Genomic DNA, 20,587 nt, shown 5'->3' on the forward strand with positions numbered 1-20,587 from the left:
ACCAGCAGCTTAACTGTCTTTGCATACCAAAACAATTTCAAGGTATAATACTGTGAATTATTTTATTTATAAGGACATGACACAACAATCAAAACAACAATTGAATCAGATTGTTTACAAATCATAATATATAGCAAAAGATCTAATCATATGGGTTACTTGACTGAAATGAATCAGCTACAAATAAAGCTGCACATTAACCATAAAACAAGTTCACTTGACCCAACAAGTTAGAGACCATGCATTTAAACCTTACTGTCCAACTTAAGAACGACCTAACAGTGAAGCTGAAGGGCTTCCTCGTCAAGTGCTTTAAAAGTATGAAAAGTCTGCCAAAGTCCAAGTAGGAGATTCCCATTAGCAATTGAATGATTTTGACACAAACAACTTGTACAGAGATAAATGAGGGTAGCAATAGTGACTTCATATGATATACTGTACATATCAGTGCCTTAAATGACATGTTTCAAAAATAGTTTTTATCAAAAATTCAATAATTCAGATCTTTTTACACAAAACAATTTTTCTGGAGCTTATACAAGGACACTTATGGCCAGGTTACTGACAGGTTAGTTAAAATGAAAAGTACTGCTGATATAGTTCATGAATATTATTCAGTTCTGGACATTGAATTGCTTAACTGAATGAAAACTTCTCCAGGATCAATTAATGGGATACAATGAACCGAAGCAGTATTACTGCGCTGTGCTTTCAATAATGTCTAACAATGGAATTGGTAGCAAGTGAAATATTTAAACCACAAGACTTTTAAATTATACTCCACCCAAATGTTATTTTAACTGACATGAATTCACTCTAACCACAGCTTCTTGATACTTGAAATAAAGTGGTTTCAGGTGGATATTACTAAAAAACAAATCAACATTTTCTCTGTGAGGGCTTTCATTCCTAACTGTAGCAAATCCCATCATAATGAACAATCAACTGCATTGACTTACCAACAAATAATATAAAATTCATTGTACCTAGTTGATTTAACTGTAAAGAAAGTGCCAATTTTGTCTTTATAACAGTGGTGAGATACACAAAAACATCAGAAAGCCACATCTTTATCAGCAAGTGAAATGGATTCCTTGTTGGATGTTAAAAGAATGCTGGAAAACATTTGGATGTGCCTTCCTCTGACAAAAAGTGTCTCTTGCACAAGCCTCTCTATTGACACAAAGATCTAACAGTACTTCTCAGAAGAACATAACAATATACAAAGTATTTACAGCAGTATAATTTCTATACATTCTTGTGGGAATGTTCAAAGAGGAAAAATAAAGCATGTTTTCATGATGTATGTGGGTGCAGTCTGTCCCTGATTGTCTGTAGAATTTAAACAAGAGGGAGCTAAACACCAACTTCCAAACATAATTTGATGCCGCATATTAAAACAGTGATTTACCCAATAGCACCTCACGCATTCATGTACACATCGAAAACAATAAACAGTGTGATGAGGTACAGATGAGCCCTCACTCCATCGCTTTTCAACAAGGCCTGGACAGATGTGGTGATAAAGCTCAAAACTGAAGATTCTAGCAGTCAACTAAAAAATGCTTTTTCCATCCCAACACAGATAATAGTTTGAGAACTTAAGACGAAGCCATTTCTTGCTAATATAATAATATAATGGGCAAAAATAAATAAAGCTCCCATATTTCAACGTATTACAGTCTGAATATGTTGATAGCTTATGTTTTTGTTGTTATTGCGCAAGAGGAATTAGTAGCCATAGCCAACACTGACTAACAAACTGAAATACAGGAATGAGTAAAGGAAAGCCTGTTATAACAGAAATAAAAAGGCATAGATGTAAAACTAATACAACTTGAAAACAAAGCACCTCATTTCCACGTGGACACTCTTTCATAATATAGCCTTAATGATCATTTAAGGGGGGTCTAATCACATTGTTTCCTGAAAAATGTGTGCATCTTCTAAGAAAACTAACAATCAAAGTGTTATTAACGGCAGAATACAAGAGCTACGGCATCTGTTATTTCAAATGACCCAAATCTGAAATGATGAACTACACTCCCTGTAGTTAAAACATTGTGCAAATTGTGCAAGAATAAAGCACAATCTTTTTAAGTAATCTTATTTCACCTCATCCATACTGCAAAATAACCTGGCCACCGTTACATGAATGTAGCTGTTTGACACCTAAATTCTTTTTTGTTTGTGTTTTAAAGCAAATACAGCCCAACATTTGCAAAGGTTACTGTGTGAAAAAAAGCTGTGCCAAGAAATTAACCCACAAAGGGAACATTTTTAAGAATGGAAATACAATTTCTTCTTTGTGGCCAATGTACAAAACAAGTCGGATCTGCAAATGGAAAATAATTCTATTCCATATCAGATGAATACAATCAAATCATGTGGGTACACCCATCTCAGGTGACAGTAAAGTGACTTCAACATAAATTCATCTTTATGATCTTATCATTTTGTCATTTCTTAGACAATTTGACAGGAGTTACACGGCTGGGTTAAGATTGTAAGTAGTGAATTGAATATAATCAGATAAACTGCAAGAAGGGTAGCTACAGTAAGAGCAAAAAGGCAAATATAAATAGGGGCCTATTATTAACAAGTGGAAATATTGCATTAAGCAGCAAAAGTGACAATGATTTTTTTTTTGTGTGCAAGGCAAACAAATTGACTTAAGCATCAATTCTGTGGCGATGCTATCAGAGGATATTCCACTTTGGTCAATGAGTCTCTCAATTTACATTCTGGAGCAAGAACTAACATGTTTTTTTTACAGGGGAAGTGCTAATTAAGATTGAATAAGTATTTCCATTGAAGGAGGTTTCGCTTAAGAAAACAAAAAATATGAAATTTTATGACAAAACACTTTTAGAAAGAGGACATAGTTGCAATGGGACTTGTTTTGGATGAACAGGAGACCGGAGATAAAGTGCCGCTGAAATTACGAACAGAAAAATGAATTCTTCAGCCAAAGGTTTCACTGGAGGAGACGTCGGGGGAGGAGTTCAGTTGAGACCTGGTCTCGGTGACTCTGACTACGGGGAACTCTGAGAAATCTGTGCTGTGTCCTCGGAGACTTAACTGTCCATTGGCAACGGTAAACTGTGAGGAGGATCCAGATCTTGATGTCTGGAAATGAGATTTGAAGTTCTGATCAAAGGAGCTTATTTGAAACGTCTGAATTATGCCTTGAGAAGAGTCTGTCTTTTTGGAGGGCGAAACCTGCTCCAGGAAGTCCTCCTCAGCCGGAGACACAGCAGATGGAGGGGTGGTCTCGTCACCTGAAAACGAAAACGAGTGTTGGGAGTCCCCTACGAGTAATCCATAGTGAGGTTTCTCTAAAGTGGACCTAAGCGGAGAGCTCATCCCTGATTTGAACCTGCTGGGGGAAGGAAACTGTTTCTCGGTGGAGAACAGAGGTTGTCCCGCTAAGGTGGGGTTTTCTGAGACCAAGCTGAGGCTTTGGCTGGTCAGGTAGCTGTCGTTCTGGCTGGTCCTCTCGAGTGCTTGCTGGAGAAACTTTGAGTATTCTTGCAAGAGGCTGACCTTCTCGGTAGCCGGCTGAGCCTGGGCGCTAGAGGCCCCAATGTTTTCCCCAGGGCTGCCGTCTGAAACATTGGAGGAATTAATGGATATGCTCGATGTCACCTCTGTGTCGGCCACACTGAAGGAAATGTCCGATTGCCCGTTGGCTTTGTTGGCGTAATGGTCCAACAGCGTCTGAAGAACTTCGTCTGGCAACACGTTCTTGTCATGCGTGGCTTTAATGTCTGCACTGATAGGCTGGGGCTCCAGGATGGTGGCGGGGACAGTCTCGTCAATGACGGCGGAAACCACCGTTTGTGCGACAGGCGGCTGGGAGGAAATGCTGCTCGTGTTCAGGCTGTAATCCCGACTGTTGTTGGCCATCGCAGCCTGAAGGTAGCGCTTCTTCTTGAGGAACTGCATAGCATCGTCGTAGTTTGTGCTGCTAGCTGCTGGCTTCGTTGGTCCTTCTTGAAGAGTTTCAACTGACTCGAGCTCGGTGTTGCTTTCTACCTCTAAAAGGCCTTGCTTGTCCACGATTTCAAAGGTGTACTGTGTGACCTTAGTATTCTCCTCAAAGGAAGACAAAGTGGAGAGGCAGGGAGCAGTTTGTTCAGTGGACTGTTTGAGACTCCTCTTGGGGACTTTCTTCAGGACTAGTCTGGGAGGAGTGGTGTCCTCCGACGACACTTCTCCCTCTTGGTGTGGGCTAGCCGATTCTCCAGGTTCGACAGAGAAGTCTGCAAGCACATACTCATGTTTGACTTTGGAGGACACGGCATAGAGAGGTAGACCTTCAATTTTATTCTGTCTCTGCTCCTCCTTCTCCTCCGTTTCGACTACAGTAACAGTGTGCCCGTCTGTCTGGGCAGCAGTGGAAGCTTCGGAACTCTTGTCTGCACACTTTTGTCGTTTTTTCTTGGGCAGTGAACAATCTTTGGCAAGAAAAGGGATGCCCAACGTTTCTGCTTCACGCAAAGGCCCCACTTTACCAGCTGCCTTGTTGGTCTTCCTCTCCCTGTTCTCGTGACACATTCGTCTGTGCTTTAAAACCCGGTCTGTTCTGGAGAAGTACTGTCAGGAGACAAAAAAAGTGACTTTATTTTCCAGCAAGTAGGCTCAATGCAGCGCCATACACCCAATTATTTTGTGTGTAATTATGTAGCATTATTAATAATTAATCAAAAACTTTGAATGACAAATGAAGGTTCAAGTTTCTGTCTAATCACAATAAATAAATAAATACGTGATTCAGCGCATGAAACTTGTTATTATAAGTCAACTCGAATCAGTTTCCACAAATAACAACAATTAACTTTATGACTGAAACTCTCAAATTATCTTCCAGCCCTTCTGCTGTTGGCCTTTTTTTTTTTCCAACTTCCCATCCTGCAGTAATTTACTAGCAAACAGAAACAGAGCTTGCCTGGTGGCAGTAGTCACACTGGTATGGTTTCTCTCCGCTGTGAGTCCTCTTGTGTCTCTCCATGTGGTACTTCTGGATGAACCTCATCCCACACTCGTCACAGCGAAAAGGCTTCTCTCCTAAATAAAGAGACAAAAACAAACACTTGAGACTGAAATGGAACCAAATAAAATCATAACGCATAGAGGCTGCATTCATTCTTTACTTACCGGTGTGGATCTTCTCATGTCTCTGGAGGAGATATTTCTGAATGAAGCGCATATCACACTGGCTGCACTGAAATGGCTTCTCACCTGGGGTTTGAATTATGAACATCAGGTTATAAATAATACTAAAGATTTTATATTTCATATAATGCAAAAGGCAACTTTTTCATTTGGCATTTCTCCTCTTTTCATCAACATGATGTTTAATATACTTATGAAGAGATGGTATTGTGTTTCAGTCTGTATATCATGGTTAAGGCAACTTTTTAATTTGAATATGTTATCTAATGTCAAAGCAAGAGGTTGTTAGGGCTGCATTTTAAAACATGACTGTGGAATTAATACCTGTGTGAATGAAGACATGCCTCTGTAAATGGTAGTTGGTTCTGAATGCAGCATTACAGTGAACACAGACGTGACACTTGGGGCTTTGGATGCCCAATGACCCATCATCATTGATGCTGAGAATCTACAACAGCAAAGGGACAAAGACATATCAGTATTTGATACACAATCCAAACCCTGGAGAAATATTAAAAACATGCAGAACAAAATATCATTTCTGAGTAAAAAATTGACTTGAACCTTTGCTGGTGAACGCTGCTTCCTTTTTTTCTTCTTGGGACACAACATCAGGTCCTTAACTGCTTTTTTCTTTAGTTGGCCCGGTGCCTCGGAGAGTTTCAGTTCCTGCTTGATGCTCAACTGTGGAAGGAGGACCACAGATAGGAAAAACATTAACAAAGGCACATAATCCGCTTCAAAGTCCACCCACTCATCCAGCTGCTTATCAGGGTCAGGCAGGTTGAGGATAATTAACCAATGTGAGGGGGACTTCACCATGCAGCGTCATGCCCGCCACAATTTAAGAGGCAAGTTGAACAGGTTCAAGCATCCTCTGAGAATAAACTCAGGTCCTAGAAAACGTAGAACATTCTGTGAAACCCATCTTCTAGCTGGGATCCTCTGCAGATGCCATATGACTTATTTAACTATGCTGCCTAAGTTAAACACTTGAGCATTACAAATGTTTCTTACAGAAACTATGAACATGTAACATCTAAGTTGTAAGAAACAGGAATTACATACTGATCCTCAGTTCAGGTTATCCTAGATGTTTACACTCACAGTATTCAAAAATAATTGTATGTTTTCATGTGCTGTATTATTATTCTTTTGCACGCCAAAAGATTAAACAGCACACACATTTCAAGCTAAACACTTTTTGAAAATGTTTTGCAAAGCAGCTCTAAAACAAACCATCAACAGCACGATGGTTTTGATAAATGTGTCAACACCTGTGAATTCTCAGTGTTGAAGGACATAATGTCACATGACAAACACTGCACGACTGCAATTAATATAATGACGTCTAGGTACAGTAGCAACATAAATAATCTTCTCAATACATGGACTACTTCTTATGAACTCACTGGCATATGAAGCAAGCAGGGCAACTTATTGGTGAGTTTTAGGGGGAAATGCACCTCTCCTCCGCCCTCCTCCGCTCCACCTCTACCATTCTTTGTCATTTCCTCTTGCATCATCAGCTGATCTGGAGGAACAAGGTCATGTGTAACCAGCGAGGTGCCAGTCAAGTCCTCGTCGTCATCTTCATCGTCGTCATCCTCGGCCAACAGAGGGTGGTCTACCAGAGATCGTTCCCCCAAGGTCATCACCACCAAACCTCCCCCACTGCCCAGCCCGACTCTCCCTCCTCCATCCAACCCTCCACTGCTGCACTTCAGCAGCATTCCCTCCAACTTGTCCTCAGTGTTCATCTTACATAGAGTAGTTCTTGAGTCTGTAAAAAGAAATTAAACAAAGAGATGATTGGAAAATGTTGGCAAGCTAAAGATTAAACATTTTGTTCTAGTTTATTTGACCATGAGAAAGATACACACAGAATAACACATAACAAAAAAACATTTGCACGGACTCTCTTGAAGTAAATGAGTAACTAGGTCACTTTTTTTCCAAAATTGCGATGGTTAATGATTATTATTAAAATGCTAAAATGGGCCTTTTGCATTAAATTCTGGCACCATAAAACCCTTAGAAATACAGGTTTTGAACCACGGCTAAAGCCATCAACATTAGCTTTAAGTCACTCACAAAAAAGGGATTACAAATTACTGTTGATGTTGTAAACAAGTAAAAAATCAGGTGCCCTTACAGGAAAGAGAGAATTCTTTGGGATTGAATATATCCAGTGTATGTCATACTTTGAGTGGAAGTACATAGCAAGGGTTAGCAGACTGAAAAGCATCTCTTATTGTAAGTTACAAATCCTTCTTTGATACATGAATAATCAATGTGTAACCAGTCAAGTCTTATTCTTGGTATACAGGGTATTAAACTTACATAGTGTCAACCCTAACCACATATTTCCACTTCAATTAAGCTGCACAGTCATTGTTTTTATTCTTACTGAAGAACCAGCTCTAGCATAGTTGGCATGAGTTTCCTATTAAGGTGATATTTGAAAGACTCAAGAGCTCTACTGCTATACATATGATGTCCCAGTAGGTTTCATTAACTTGGTGCACATACTGTATATGGCTATAGCTCTTAGAATATAAGCTGCTACCATACAGAAAAACATATGATCACACTCAGTTCCACATTTATTGTCCATACAATACTGTCTCCCAGTAATGTGTCAAGTTTTGGAAGTGAGTTAGCTGTGGTTTCTGTGATCTTATCTTAAAGATACAACATGTACTATACAGTTTAAAGGGATGGCAAGCACCCTGAAGCAGCCCAGAAAGCTGATAAATTATTGACATGTTGTGCTGCTTTATTAAGTCGTAACACTTGTCGAGCTATTTTGTTGAGATTAATGTACTAAACAGCCAGGCATATATATATATATATATATATATATATATATATATATATATATATATAAATGTGTATGCTTCGTTAACGGCTTAACGCCAGTCTATGTTGACAACTTCATATTTACAGAACCGAAGGTGCAAGAATAGCTTCCCATTTATTGCTGCAACATTACACTTGTGTTTCCTTCCCTTCAACAAGACCTAATTAGTTAACTAGCTATCACTTGATCTGAAAACGGTAACGTTAATGCTAGCGAACGTAACGGTAGCATTTAGTGACAGGTTTGACCTAACCTTAGCTTATACAGATCGAACTCAGGAGACAGTATGTATCTGTCACGGTTCAAACACACAACAACAAACACTTACTCCCATATGTAAACACACTCACTGTGCCACAGGTTAAATGGGTTAAGTCTCTTGCTAGCCAGCTAGCTAGCCGCGCTTGTCAAGGATGCTACATCACATTTTACGACAGCTACTGAAGAAACGTATGTAAAAAGAAGGATGTGCTTTCAAAATAAAAGCTCACTCCCCACCTCCAATTAAACTGTCACCCACAACTTTACACTTTAACTATTGATACAAATTTGTCATACACACATATGAACCCGGATACTATAACTGTACGAGTCATATTCATGTCCAATCATAAAATAATTAGATAGAAAAACACCATTTTGCATGGCATCAAGTTTGTATACATTATAAAGATAACATAATAATACTAACAATCCATTGTATTTATAGAGTGCTTTTATAAAAACTCAGACACTTTACAGAGGTACAATTCATATATATATATAAAAAAAACATGATTCAAACAACACACTTAACATAAAACACTCCAATAATTTCTACAAAGAAATATCTGACATAGTCAATATCTTCATAATAATGACCAAGGCCATCCTAGTAGCGCTCTTCATCTTCGCGAAACTCCTCATCCTCTATGTGATCCTTTGGTACATTTGCTGAGACGTGGACTGCGACCACGGAATTTGAGGATATTCCAAACGGCAATAACGGGAATTTCTCAATGGGGCGCACAGAGGAGCCCAGGGTCATCCCGTAAATCTGCCTTCTTTGTTATGTCTTTCCTGATGTGTTAGTTCTTCATAATAATGGTTAAAGATAACATGTAATGATTAAAAACTCAGACAACCTGACACAATGAGTTTAAATATTATTCATCCAGAAGTACCAACAATGGATAAAAACATTTTTTTATTTACGCAATTATTGGATGACACACATTAGCCCATATAACAGTAGAGTCAAGCTGTATAACAACGTATGCTATTTAAAGAAATGTGGTAATTATTTTTGATATATTATAAATTAATGTAGTTGGTTTTGGGTCGCCTGTGATGGCATTAAGTATTTATTTATAATCAGTTACATTTACTGTTATTTAACTACATTTCTATTTATCTATATATCTATATATAATTACCACATATATATATATCTATATATATATAGATATATATATTCAAAACTGCCCTGTTGTATTTAAAAAATCTGTTTTGTAATGACGAATGCTATTTAAAAGTAGGCTGAAAACGATTGATTATTCCTTTAATCCTTTTATAATTTATTCTAAATAAACTTTTTGGGGAAAAAAATCCCAAGCACGAACCACATTTTTTATTTATTTTGTCACACTTTAAGATTTAATTTAAAACAATTGTTATATCTGCATTGAAACAAATTAACATCACAACGGGTACGTCACATAATGCTTTAGTTTGAAGGCTGTGACCGGAAGTTTTAATTTCCTTCACCCGCTTGACAAAGGTCTACGGCCCGTTGAAGCTAGCTAGCTAGCTAGCTGCTAGCAAGTTGGAGAAAACATTAGACTTTGTTGCTGTAATATACAGTTGACACCGCATCCTCATTGTATTGTAAGTTCAGTATTCAACAATACATTTTACCTCTCATGAAACAGCACACATGACACAAAGCACAACTTTCGTTTGCACCTTTAACCAAACTTGTTAGCAGCGCCAGTGCGCTCAATAGGCCGGAATGTTATTGCCTGCTAGTTAAGCTATCGTTCGCTAACCCGCAACTCATCAAACAATAACATTAATCTCAGTAGCGCACGAGTAACATGTCAACTACTGAAGCTGCATTGTTTCTTCTTACCTGCTGTGCGTCTTAAAGCCGTTTAGCTGTCATGATTGTTATGCAAGACTACAGTGTAATGATGGTGTGCGGAATAATCAAATACACCATCACATTTTATGAAGACTTGATTTTTGTTTTGATTTGTCGCCATCTAGTGGTTCAAATCGGCTGTAGGTACAATGCGCTCCTGATCACTCCGGCTCATAATGCCTGATGCTTCAGTTTGGCGACCTACTTCTACACATGTATATTTATTCATCATAATATCCTTTCCGGTCTTTTTAATCAGTTTGTTTGTAATAATTTTGTTTTTTACAGTCAACCAACTATATCGACTTTGGATTGTATCCTTCCTGTACAGTGGCTAAAAATGAATTGTGGTCACATAATCCATCCGGAAATGAAGCACGATACCATTAGGTATATCTGATTCATGCAGTGGTCGTAAAAGCTACAACACAAGTCTATACTATAGTCACTACTCTACATTTTTTCTTGGAGGTATAGTTTATAGGCCTATATGTTCGCTAGAAAGAATGCCCCTCCAAAAACATAACCAAACAATCTCTTAACAGCTTCTTAAAAAATGACCATTTCGTTTTAAATAGTTGATCTCCTGCAAAGATAGCTGCATACACACTCGACACCTAAAAACATGTCCCATTACATTTCTACACCATTTGCCACCTAAAATGTCCCATTACATTTCTACACCATTTGCCTTCTTTATGTGATTATTGTGGGATTAGTTACTCTTGAAAAGGTGCAACAATAGTAGCAACCTTATAAGAATTACCCTATGTATGCAATAAAGGGCAGATTAGTATTAGAAGTAGACGAGGGGTTTAGTGCAATAACCATCTGAATTCATCTACTAATCCATCCGAGTGACAGCTTTGCCACAAAAAGGGATGCTGAGGGTCGTGATAAGACGTTAACCTGTCATGCCGAGCCATCACACACATACACACATACACACACACACACACACACACACACACACACACACACACACACACACACACACACACACACACACACACACACACACACACAGAGAGTGAGAGAGACACGCGCCGCCGTGAAGAATACTAATCAACCTGTTTGCAGAAGCTCGGCGCACAACTTTCATCCATCCTGTGTCTAGAACTCTCTACAGGATTTCATCTAAACCTCCACCTGCCGAATTTTATCGCGTTTCCGTAGTCCATCTGTCTCTCTCGTCTCTGTCTGTATCCCAGACAGCTCACTCTTGCGTCGCTTCCAAGAGGGAAGCCCCCCACGCGTTGCGCGCTGAAATCGCCGGTAGAAACTTGCGTGTGCACGTGCGACAGGCTATAAATGTTTGTGATCGTGCACGATACAGCCCCGGACTCCCTCCTCAACAGTTGCTACCGGAGCGGCGGAGAGGAGCGCTGGAGAGCGAAAGAGACAGCAGACTGAGGACGGACGGACGCGGAGCCCCACGCCGCTCTGCCCGGCTCTGTTCCTGACATGCAGTCGCTCATCTCTCCGGTGACCAAGGCCATCCTAGTAGCGCTCTTCATCTTTGCGATACTCCTCATCCTCTATGTGATCCTTTGGTACATTTGCAGAGACGTGGACTGCGACCACGGAATTTGAGGATATTCCAAACGGCAATACCGGGAATTTCTCAATGGGGCGCACAGAGGAGCCCAGGGTCATCCCGTAAGTCTGCCTTCTTTGTAATGTCTTTCCCGATGTGTTTGGCTGTTTCTAGGTTATCTCTCTCAGTGTGTGTGTGTGTGTGTGTGTGTGTGTGTGTGTGTGTGTGTGTGTGTGTGTGTATGTGTGTGTGTGTGTGTGTGTTCACGCGCTTTTTGGCCATGCGTAATGTTTCATGCACTTTGGTAAGAATAGGTGATCAAGTGCGTCTTCACCCGCACGAGGGATCCCAAACACGAACTGAGCAGTGCCCCAAATTTCTTACTGTTCAACTTGGCAGCGATCGTCTATCGATACAGGCTCGTGTTTTAGAGAGCCGCCAGTGGATTCTCAAAGGTGATACAATGTCATCAGGAGGATATCGAACTGATGCGTGTGTGGGCTCTCAATTGATGGATTGGGAAGACCACCGGTGACATTGCGGTAAACGGCGTGGGTGTCCCTTAAGGTCAAGAACAACAGTGTTTACATGCAGGTGCCCAATTTTGTTTTGTTCTCCCCCTCATCATCCCCCCCTCGTCCTCCTTCGGTATATATCTGCAACATTAGTTCATGTTCAGTTCATCTTGGTCTCTGAGGATGCTTCCACATTTTACATTCAACGAGATAACAGGATTATCTCTACTGGCTCCTGCACGTCTAATTCCTAATCTGTTTTGTGCCATGTTTGTGACTCCTTATCATGAAAACGCCAATAATGCTTTTACGCATAGCGCAGTTATATTCACCATGACATCAGTGAGCTTGTTTAACAACATGAGATGTCCGATCTTAGTTAAGAAAAATGCTCTCACATTTACTTTTACGCAGACACACACACACACACACACACACACACACACACACACACACACACACACACACACACACACACACACACACACACACACACACACACACACACACACTCACAAGCGCACAGCATCCCTTGGCCACGCTTAATAAAGGACTTCTCAATATTGCAGGCACGTTGGCCCCAATGCCCACATGCTGTCACATGGTCCATAAAGCTATTAAACATGTGAGATATGATATGATGCCATTTTTCATCCCAGTCTAAAAGCATCTCAGGCAAACCACAACCAGGAAAAATAACAAAATGTGCAAGTGGATAATGTGAAGGACACACCAAGGACATTTTGTGTTTTGATGATTTTAAGGACATTCAATTAGGAATGTAGTGAGGATGCATGCATGCACACCAACACCCAGTATCTATTTCTTTATTTGAACAAGATAGTCTACTTATCTTATAGGTTCCTGTGTGTGAATCTTTAAGATATAAATGTTTGTTATATGTTGTGATATAAAGAGAGGATGACATTTTTCTGGAAAAAAAACCTGGAAAATATATTAGTGATTGCTGAATGATATCTGCTGACTGAGGCTCATACTAGTTTAGCCACCTTTTTAAGGAGCTCCACATCACTATTTTACATCTTAACACCTCAGAGGATTTAAACAGTCGAGCATCTCCCTTCACTCGGAGAGGACGTGCAGGTTTAGGCTTAACATTTTTAGATCTTCTTATTTTAAACACTCTAGTATTTAAAAATCCATAAGCGTCCTAAATGCTGGATGCAGTCATGAGGAAGGAACCCCACAGCCTCCTAAACTGTTTGTGTGTTAGGGCGAGACAGCCTGGTCTCTAACCGGAATACAAAATGATTCCTGTCAGCCATGAGTAGATCCAGCCTGTATCACCCCTCAACACGTAAACACAAACAAGTCAATATACATACAAATCAACTGTTATTGACAATACTGACTCTATATACCCAGGCCTTAAATAGTGAGCAAAAAGGTAGGACAACTGCTTAAACTGATGGTGTCTGTCTGTTTAAACCGGTGTCCTGGATTATCAAACATTCTGTGTGTGTGTGTGTGTTTGTTTGTGTGTATGTTTTTGTGCACAAGTATATGTTTTTAAGGCGGAAAGAAGGGAAAAATCGGAGTGACTGAAGAAAAAAGGAAAGCTGGTGGGTTTGTGTGTGTGTGTGTGTGTGTGTGTGTTTGTGTCTGTGTGTGTGTGTGTGTGTGTGTGTGTGTGTGTGTGTGTGTGTGTGTGTGTGCCAGCGTGGGAGGGGGTTAAACACTGACATGCTCCAGAATGACAGATGAAAAAAAAAGAAAAGTGGAGCAGGGAAGGCTCAGAGGGACTCAGTATGGGAGAGACAGGTGTGTGTGTGTGTGTGTGTGTGTGTGTGTGTGTGTGTGTGTGTGTGTGTGTGTGTATGTGTATGTGTGTGTGTATGTGTGTGTGTGTGTGTGTGTGTGTGTGTGTGTGTGTGTGTGTGTGTGTGTTTCTTGCATCAGACTCTCGTTATCCCAAATCACTTATAATGGACAGAGAGGTCCGTATGCTAATATTTCTACAGTCCTCCACAATACTGCCTTCATAAATGTAGATATCATCATTCCCAACCAATAAATGCAACTTTAAAGGTCACAATTTTGTATTTGTGTTGCTGAGATGTGGCTTTAAAAGGTCACAGAGCAGAATCTGCATCAACAGCTGACAAGAACGTAGCACACATCTGTTTAAAGAAGTCGGTGATGCTTTTGTTTGGCTTTTATTCCTATTTTTATATTTGTCTTTCAAGCTTGAAGAGCTGCAAATATAATTTAGCATAGTGATGATAACTTAGCTTCAAATGTAGACCTGCATCATTAATCACCATAACAAAAAAGAAATATAGGCCTACAACTTCTAGCTACTGAGTAAATGAAACCATCATATATGTACAAGTAAGGAAAAAATGTAAATCTGAGAAAATCTGAAAATCTGAAACAAAATAAAAAATTGACCTTAAACGGGGTGTAAGTGAAACCTTCTGTTTCTTACATTAATAATAACATTTCAAGATCTTTGTAAGACCAGGTCTGAAGTCAAGGTGAACTACAGAACAGTGCTGGAGCTGGAGGGTCTGCGTCTGGCTCAATGATACTTAAGTAGGAGGGGATACTCAATGGAGTGACTTGAACATCTGATTTGTTCTGTAAGAACATTGATAAAAAAAATACTGTTTGTAACATTTGCCATTATAAGTATTAAATACTCTCCAGTACGCTCAAATTCCCCATAAGGTGCTCTGCTATTCCCAAAAGAATCAAAATCAAATGCTCTTTCCTACTTGACATTGTTCACGATGGAATTTAACCATATTCTCTGTATGAAATAGATAATGTAATGGGTGATGAGCCCCTAAAGAAATGTAATTCTAAATTCTAATGTAATCTATTTGAGACAGTTACAGAAAGTTAGACAATACTCTCACAATAATGAACAGTTCTTATCTGAAGTACGATATTTGCTCTTAATTCCTGCTGAAAAAAGCAGTGCGGTTATGGTAATAGTTTGGAAAGATGGTTTATATGTTGCGGAAAATAAATGAAGGAAGGTGTGGTTTTTTAAATGCATGTTGTAGAATACAAAGCTACTATTACTATATATTAATATAATTAATATATAATAAAAATTAAATATTTGTTCCGTTTTTGTGTGCATTTCTCTGTATAAAAGACCCTCCAGTGACAGCATTTATTCTACTAATGCTGACCCCTTAGTTGTGTGCTCATTGAGGGGAATTGGATTTAATTTATTGAATGTGCAATTATGCATTCAAGGTTTGTTGAATAACAATGTTACCTTGAGGTTATGTTTATTTGTTTGTCTGTCAGTGAGCAGGAGTTCTCTAAACATGCTCTGAATGTAAATTAAATCTTGTAAAGGGTTAGGCATGGAGCCAAGGAATAAGTGACTTGTGTTTGGATCAGATCCACGTCCAGCAACTTTTACAACGCACTTTCAACCGTGTGACATTGAACATTTTTACCTTTTTATGTGAACTACAGCACCGGAGCAAGTATCCATGGTTAATGTACTGCACTTTAAAGCATATACAAGATTACAATAATAAACACCTTCTATAATTATGATAAAATACTCAGATAGTGCTGCCTCGTTGGATTTATCCACTCCTTTGTGTTCTCTACCTACTGAACTCGCACTTACAAATTGTCTGAATTTAGTTTAGAACATTATCCATTAAATTGCCTTAAAGAAAGCGCTGAAAAAGGGTATTTGGACACAACTTCACTCAATTTAAGGGATTGCATTACATTTGGTTTTTCAAATGATAATATTTATTGTATCAACCTCGAAAAGCCCTGGGCTCTACTTCTTACTAGCATTAAAGGTAGAGACAGACTGGTATTCTGAGCAGAGAATAACTGCTTTGATGGTGTGCCAACTTTTTGCATTTCAAATAGCTGATTTTTAATGCAGAGCACTCACTTGTTCTCTCCCTGCAATGCACACTTGTTGTTATATTTTCCCCTAATTTTTTAACTTACATCAGCACTACATGCCTGGGGTGTCCTATTATACATAATGTCTCTCCTCTAGTGTTTGTAATTTTGTGAATGAAAACATCTTCAGAGGCTTCTTACTTCTTTCCTTTCAGCTCGCAACAGTAGTCTCATAAGGGCAAGCAATTCCCCCCAAAAAGCCCTTATTAAAACTGCCCTATATCCCTAGCCTCCCTTAACCTAATCACTATTCTAACCTTAACCTCAAAACCAGGTCAGAGCCCTTCAACTGCACCTTAAAGGGATTGTGAAGCTTGACCTGACGTCACAAATATGCCCTCTTTCTAAAACTCAAATTGGCTTTCAGGAAGACAGAAGCACTGGAACACACACACGCACACCTCAAACCCATAAAAATAGATTGTGAGTGACTCAGACGTTATGTAAAGTCCATCTCTGATAGGGCCGCCTGGGGCTGTTTATGTCAGTTTGGCTTGACGGCACTGGAGCTGAGGTGACACGTGTCTGCTGTGTCCGAGTTTCAACACACACTCACCACAAAACACGCACACACTTTTCACAGATGATGCGTGCCAGCCTCCTCCCATCTCACTCTTCCTTCCTTTTTCCTCTCCTAAGCCAACATTCCCCAGTGTGTGTGTCCCAATGGACAGAGATGTGATACAGTCAGCGTTATGGACTCCCTGCAGCCCAAACAGCACACATAATTAGCATTTCAGCGCAGACTGGGAGGGAAACACCACGGCAGACGTGAATCACATCCGCCTTCCCTCTGGCGAGTGGACGGTTCAATCAATACTGGTAAACATGAGCAAACCACGATTTAAAACTGGAGCCAGACTGATGCTTCAGCTTTCTTTTACTCTCTTTAACACCTGCACTAGATTCTTATGGAAAAACCTTTACTTGTGTTAATGATAATGAGACATTTTAATCATCTCTCATGCAAATATGTTTCCACCCCCTTTTAACCTGGGTAAAGGCTTTTCCGTCCGTGAAATTCATTAGGGAAACACTACAGTGAGTGTTTTTTGAATAATTGGAAAGGCCTTTTAGTTGGAAAATGGTCACATTTAAATGTTTTAATTTAGTCCCAAAAGTTTTTGTTGCCAACCAATAACCAGCCACCTTGTACTGTGGGTGAAGGTGGATCAAGGTGGATGATTGTCATAGGAGTGTACACTTTGTATTGAATGCTGTAATGATCTTACTGTCATACCACAAATTATCAGGGGAGGCATCACATTCAGACAGGTGATATCTGATTTAATTTTCTCTGTGTCAATCTGTGTGTGTGTGTGTGTGTGTTTGTGTGTATGTGTGTGTGTGAGAGAGAGAAAGAGAGTGTGCTGGTGTGTAAAGCTGCATGACTGAGCTGGGGCATTTTGGTTGTTGGGTTAAACAGAGGGGTAGATGAAGGGCTTGAAGCCAAGGAAGAAAAAGACACACAAGCATAAACATAAAGACAGCATAAAGTCTCTGTGTGTGCTCATAGCGCTTTAGTGAGAGACAGAAAGAGAGACAAGAAATGGAAAAAGAAAAGGCCCCTCGCAGTCCTGCGTCAGTGACAACATGTTTCAGAAAAACAGTTACACACACACACACACACACACACACACACACACACACACACACACACACACACACACACACACACACACACACACACACACACACACACACACACACACACACACACACTGTATCACAGACTGTTAAATTAAATGTGTTAAGTACTGTGGGTCTGCGTTTGAGCGTGTGTGTGAGTGTGTTGCACAGATTTAATGACAGACTTAATTGGTGCAAGCAAATATCTCTCCCACTGCTCCTCATTCTACATCCACTAATGGAATGGCATCCCCTCCCCTAAGACAGAAAGGAGAGTTTCGGGTGTTTTTGATGAACCTTAAGTGTGCGCACACACACATACACACACACCCACATACACTGATTTTTGTCATCACATGATTAATTAATTGTCAAACAACTAGCATGATTAATACTAAAATAACTGCAGAAGAATGCATCAAAGGACTGGAAAGCATTTACAAGTGAATTCAGTCTCAATATTAATGCTGTGACAATCACTATTACTTAGTTACGGTAATGCATATGACTACAAACTGACTGATATGTACAATTAGTCACAACAGTATGAATTACTTTAAAGAAAACCCAAAAATGAATGTGTCATTTGTTATTTTTGCTGCATTTGTGACTTGTTTTGTTTCAAAAGTCTGGTAAGTCGAAAAGAGATGACATCTCTATGATGAGTTTAAAAGCCGATGTGAATACAGGATGTTATGCTGTGTGCAGTCGGCCAGTGCAAACACTTGCAGAAATCTTAGGTTTCACTTTCATGTTTACAAGCTGGCCTTTGGCTCATCTCCCCATGGAAAGCCTGTGGCGACTGCAGCTGAGGCGACACAATTACCAAATCTGTCCACGTACAGTCCTCTGCCTATTGCCACCCTCGGCTCCTACGGTAGTGCAGAGCCAGCCATCTGTTGCGGGGGATCGCTCTCTGAATTGCCTCTCCTGACGATTCTTTCTCCTTCTTACCGTTTAAGTATTAGTTATAATAGAGAGCTGTTGCTGAGTTGAAAAAACATGCAGTTGTGGGTAGAGCCCCGTGGGACACTGAAGTCCCTTTCACACATGCACCGCAACCCTGAACTTATCTTGATGCTACCCAATGGAGCTATTCTGTTTGTGAGATAACCGATGGTTGAATCATTCCTTCCAGACATCCAAAATACTTTACCATTCCGGCTTATTAGTACAAAGCCTGTGTAATGTCCAATTGAGCCCATGTATGAATAGAGCAACTCATTGCTGGAGACTTCATGGTAAGCTAATGGATGTGTTGATGATGTTTCTTTCATGGATAGCTTAAAACCAACGGAAAGAAAATGTAATTTAGAGATTCAAATTCAAGGAACAGCAAGACACTCGGTTGGTTATGTCCAAATTACAAGCCAGCAGCTTCACCATAGGATATTTCATGCAATGTCGTATTTCCTGCATGCTGAGAGGCGGGGCAAGGAGGAGGTTAGCTCAGTTTAGAATAAAGGCTGGAATCAGGGGCAAACCAGTAGCCTTGCTTTAAAGTCTGTGGCCACCAAAGAGTAAAGAAATGTCCTTGGGCTGACGATGAGAGCGAGCTAAACTATAGCGCTGGTGGTTGCTTCAAGCAACTCTGAATTTTAATAGACAATTTTCAAGCAGAAATGTTGAACTTTGACACAGAATCACAAGTGCTAATTCATTATCACTCAATTACAGTAGTGTCCCAGTAAGCCGTTTCAGCGAGCGAGTATGTACAATAGACCTGGAACTGGTTCAACTGCATGAAATGTGATTTGCATGTCAAATGGATTTTGGTAAAGCAGCTAATATAGACAGATAGCTGTCAGAAACACAGTGCCATATGCTTGATGTTGCAAAAAAAGGCACTTCCTGTGTTAATTTATTTTCTTACATGATACATTCGCCAAATGAGACAGTATATGAGCATGTATCATGCAGATCTGGTGCAGTCTCTGAACTTCAAGTCCATCTTGATTGTCTGCCTCTCAGAGAAGGGAGAAGTCTCATCTCAAACCGGGAGAAAACGAAAGGATCAATTCACACAAGCTGTTGCACTCTGGAGCCCAAATACCTCATGATACACCTAGAAAATCCCTTTTCCTCACAGTATGACACCTTACCTGCCATCTCCTCGGGCCTGAACACAAATGTGAAGCAAAGTGCTAAAGAACAGTGTGTCAAAACAATCCTATTTAAAAAATGTTTCTTGCATTTTCTTCTAAAAATATCCAACATCCTGCAAATTCCTTTTCTCACAAAGAATAAATCTATGTGAAACATGAAATAAAGATAACATTTTAACTGGCAGGATGCCCACATACCCAGACACAGGGATCCCATAGAGTTGCTGTCAACCCATATTTACTAAATAAGACAGCCAGGCAGTGGTTGTCATATAGGACTTGGTGACTGTTGTTTGAAGCTATTTAGATGCTGCTCACATGTCACTTACATCACACACCCTCCTGTCATTTTCTGTTCCCAGCACATCTTCATCTGTGTGTGTGTTTATGTGTGTAAAGGGCTGTCTTCCTGATGTCCCATCATCCCAAATAATCATCCCATAGTCATGCGTGAGATGCGATTTCCTTTAAACAATAGCAGGCCATCTCGCCTCGCTGACCCACAACCTCTCAGGCTGCGGCAGAACAAACACTTGCACACACACACACACACACACACACACACACACACACACACACACACACACACACACACACACACACACACACACACACACACACACACACACACACATCCTCTCAGCTTGCTACAAAATACACATTTTAAAATACCCACACAGCCTCCAAAGCTCAGCCTCCATCAGGGCAGTGGTGATGACACAG

At 40.0% G+C, this 20,587-nt stretch overlaps 2 protein-coding genes across 7 annotated transcripts in view; one reads left to right on the plus strand and one right to left on the minus strand.

Moving 5' to 3' along the window:
- Positions 1 to 48: 48 nt before the first annotated feature.
- On the minus strand, positions 49 to 10,263 carry znf148 (zinc finger protein 148). 5 transcript variants are annotated; one of them, XM_063887828.1, is made up of 7 exons: positions 10,152 to 10,263; positions 6,645 to 6,961; positions 5,743 to 5,862; positions 5,503 to 5,626; positions 5,161 to 5,244; positions 4,952 to 5,070; positions 49 to 4,599 (listed from the first exon to the last, which is right to left on the minus strand). In XM_063887828.1, exons 2-7 carry the CDS (start codon positions 6,936 to 6,938, stop codon positions 2,965 to 2,967), a joined length of 2,376 nt encoding a protein of 791 aa, XP_063743898.1. In that variant the 5' UTR covers positions 6,939 to 6,961; positions 10,152 to 10,263; the 3' UTR covers positions 49 to 2,964. The 5 variants fall into 5 exon arrangements, with proteins under 5 accessions (XP_063743898.1, XP_063743895.1, XP_063743896.1 ...); XM_063887825.1 differs by having other exon boundaries at positions 6,591 to 6,961; XM_063887826.1 differs by lacking the exon at positions 10,152 to 10,263 and adding an exon at positions 8,370 to 8,531 and having other exon boundaries at positions 6,591 to 6,961.
- A 1,137-nt stretch (positions 10,264 to 11,400) lies between these two features.
- The window catches only part of LOC134867888 (dehydrogenase/reductase SDR family member on chromosome X-like), a 36,335-nt gene continuing 27,148 nt past the window's right edge, over positions 11,401 to 20,587 (plus strand). For both annotated transcript variants that reach the window (XM_063888759.1, XM_063888760.1), the window contains exon 1: positions 11,401 to 11,822. The gene's annotated coding sequence lies outside the window, so the exon portion shown is untranslated. The remainder of the gene's footprint in view (positions 11,823 to 20,587) is intronic.

Source organism: Eleginops maclovinus, chromosome 7, assembly GCF_036324505.1.
Source record: "Eleginops maclovinus isolate JMC-PN-2008 ecotype Puerto Natales chromosome 7, JC_Emac_rtc_rv5, whole genome shotgun sequence".
Classification (NCBI taxonomy): Eukaryota; Metazoa; Chordata; class Actinopteri; order Perciformes; family Eleginopidae; genus Eleginops; species Eleginops maclovinus.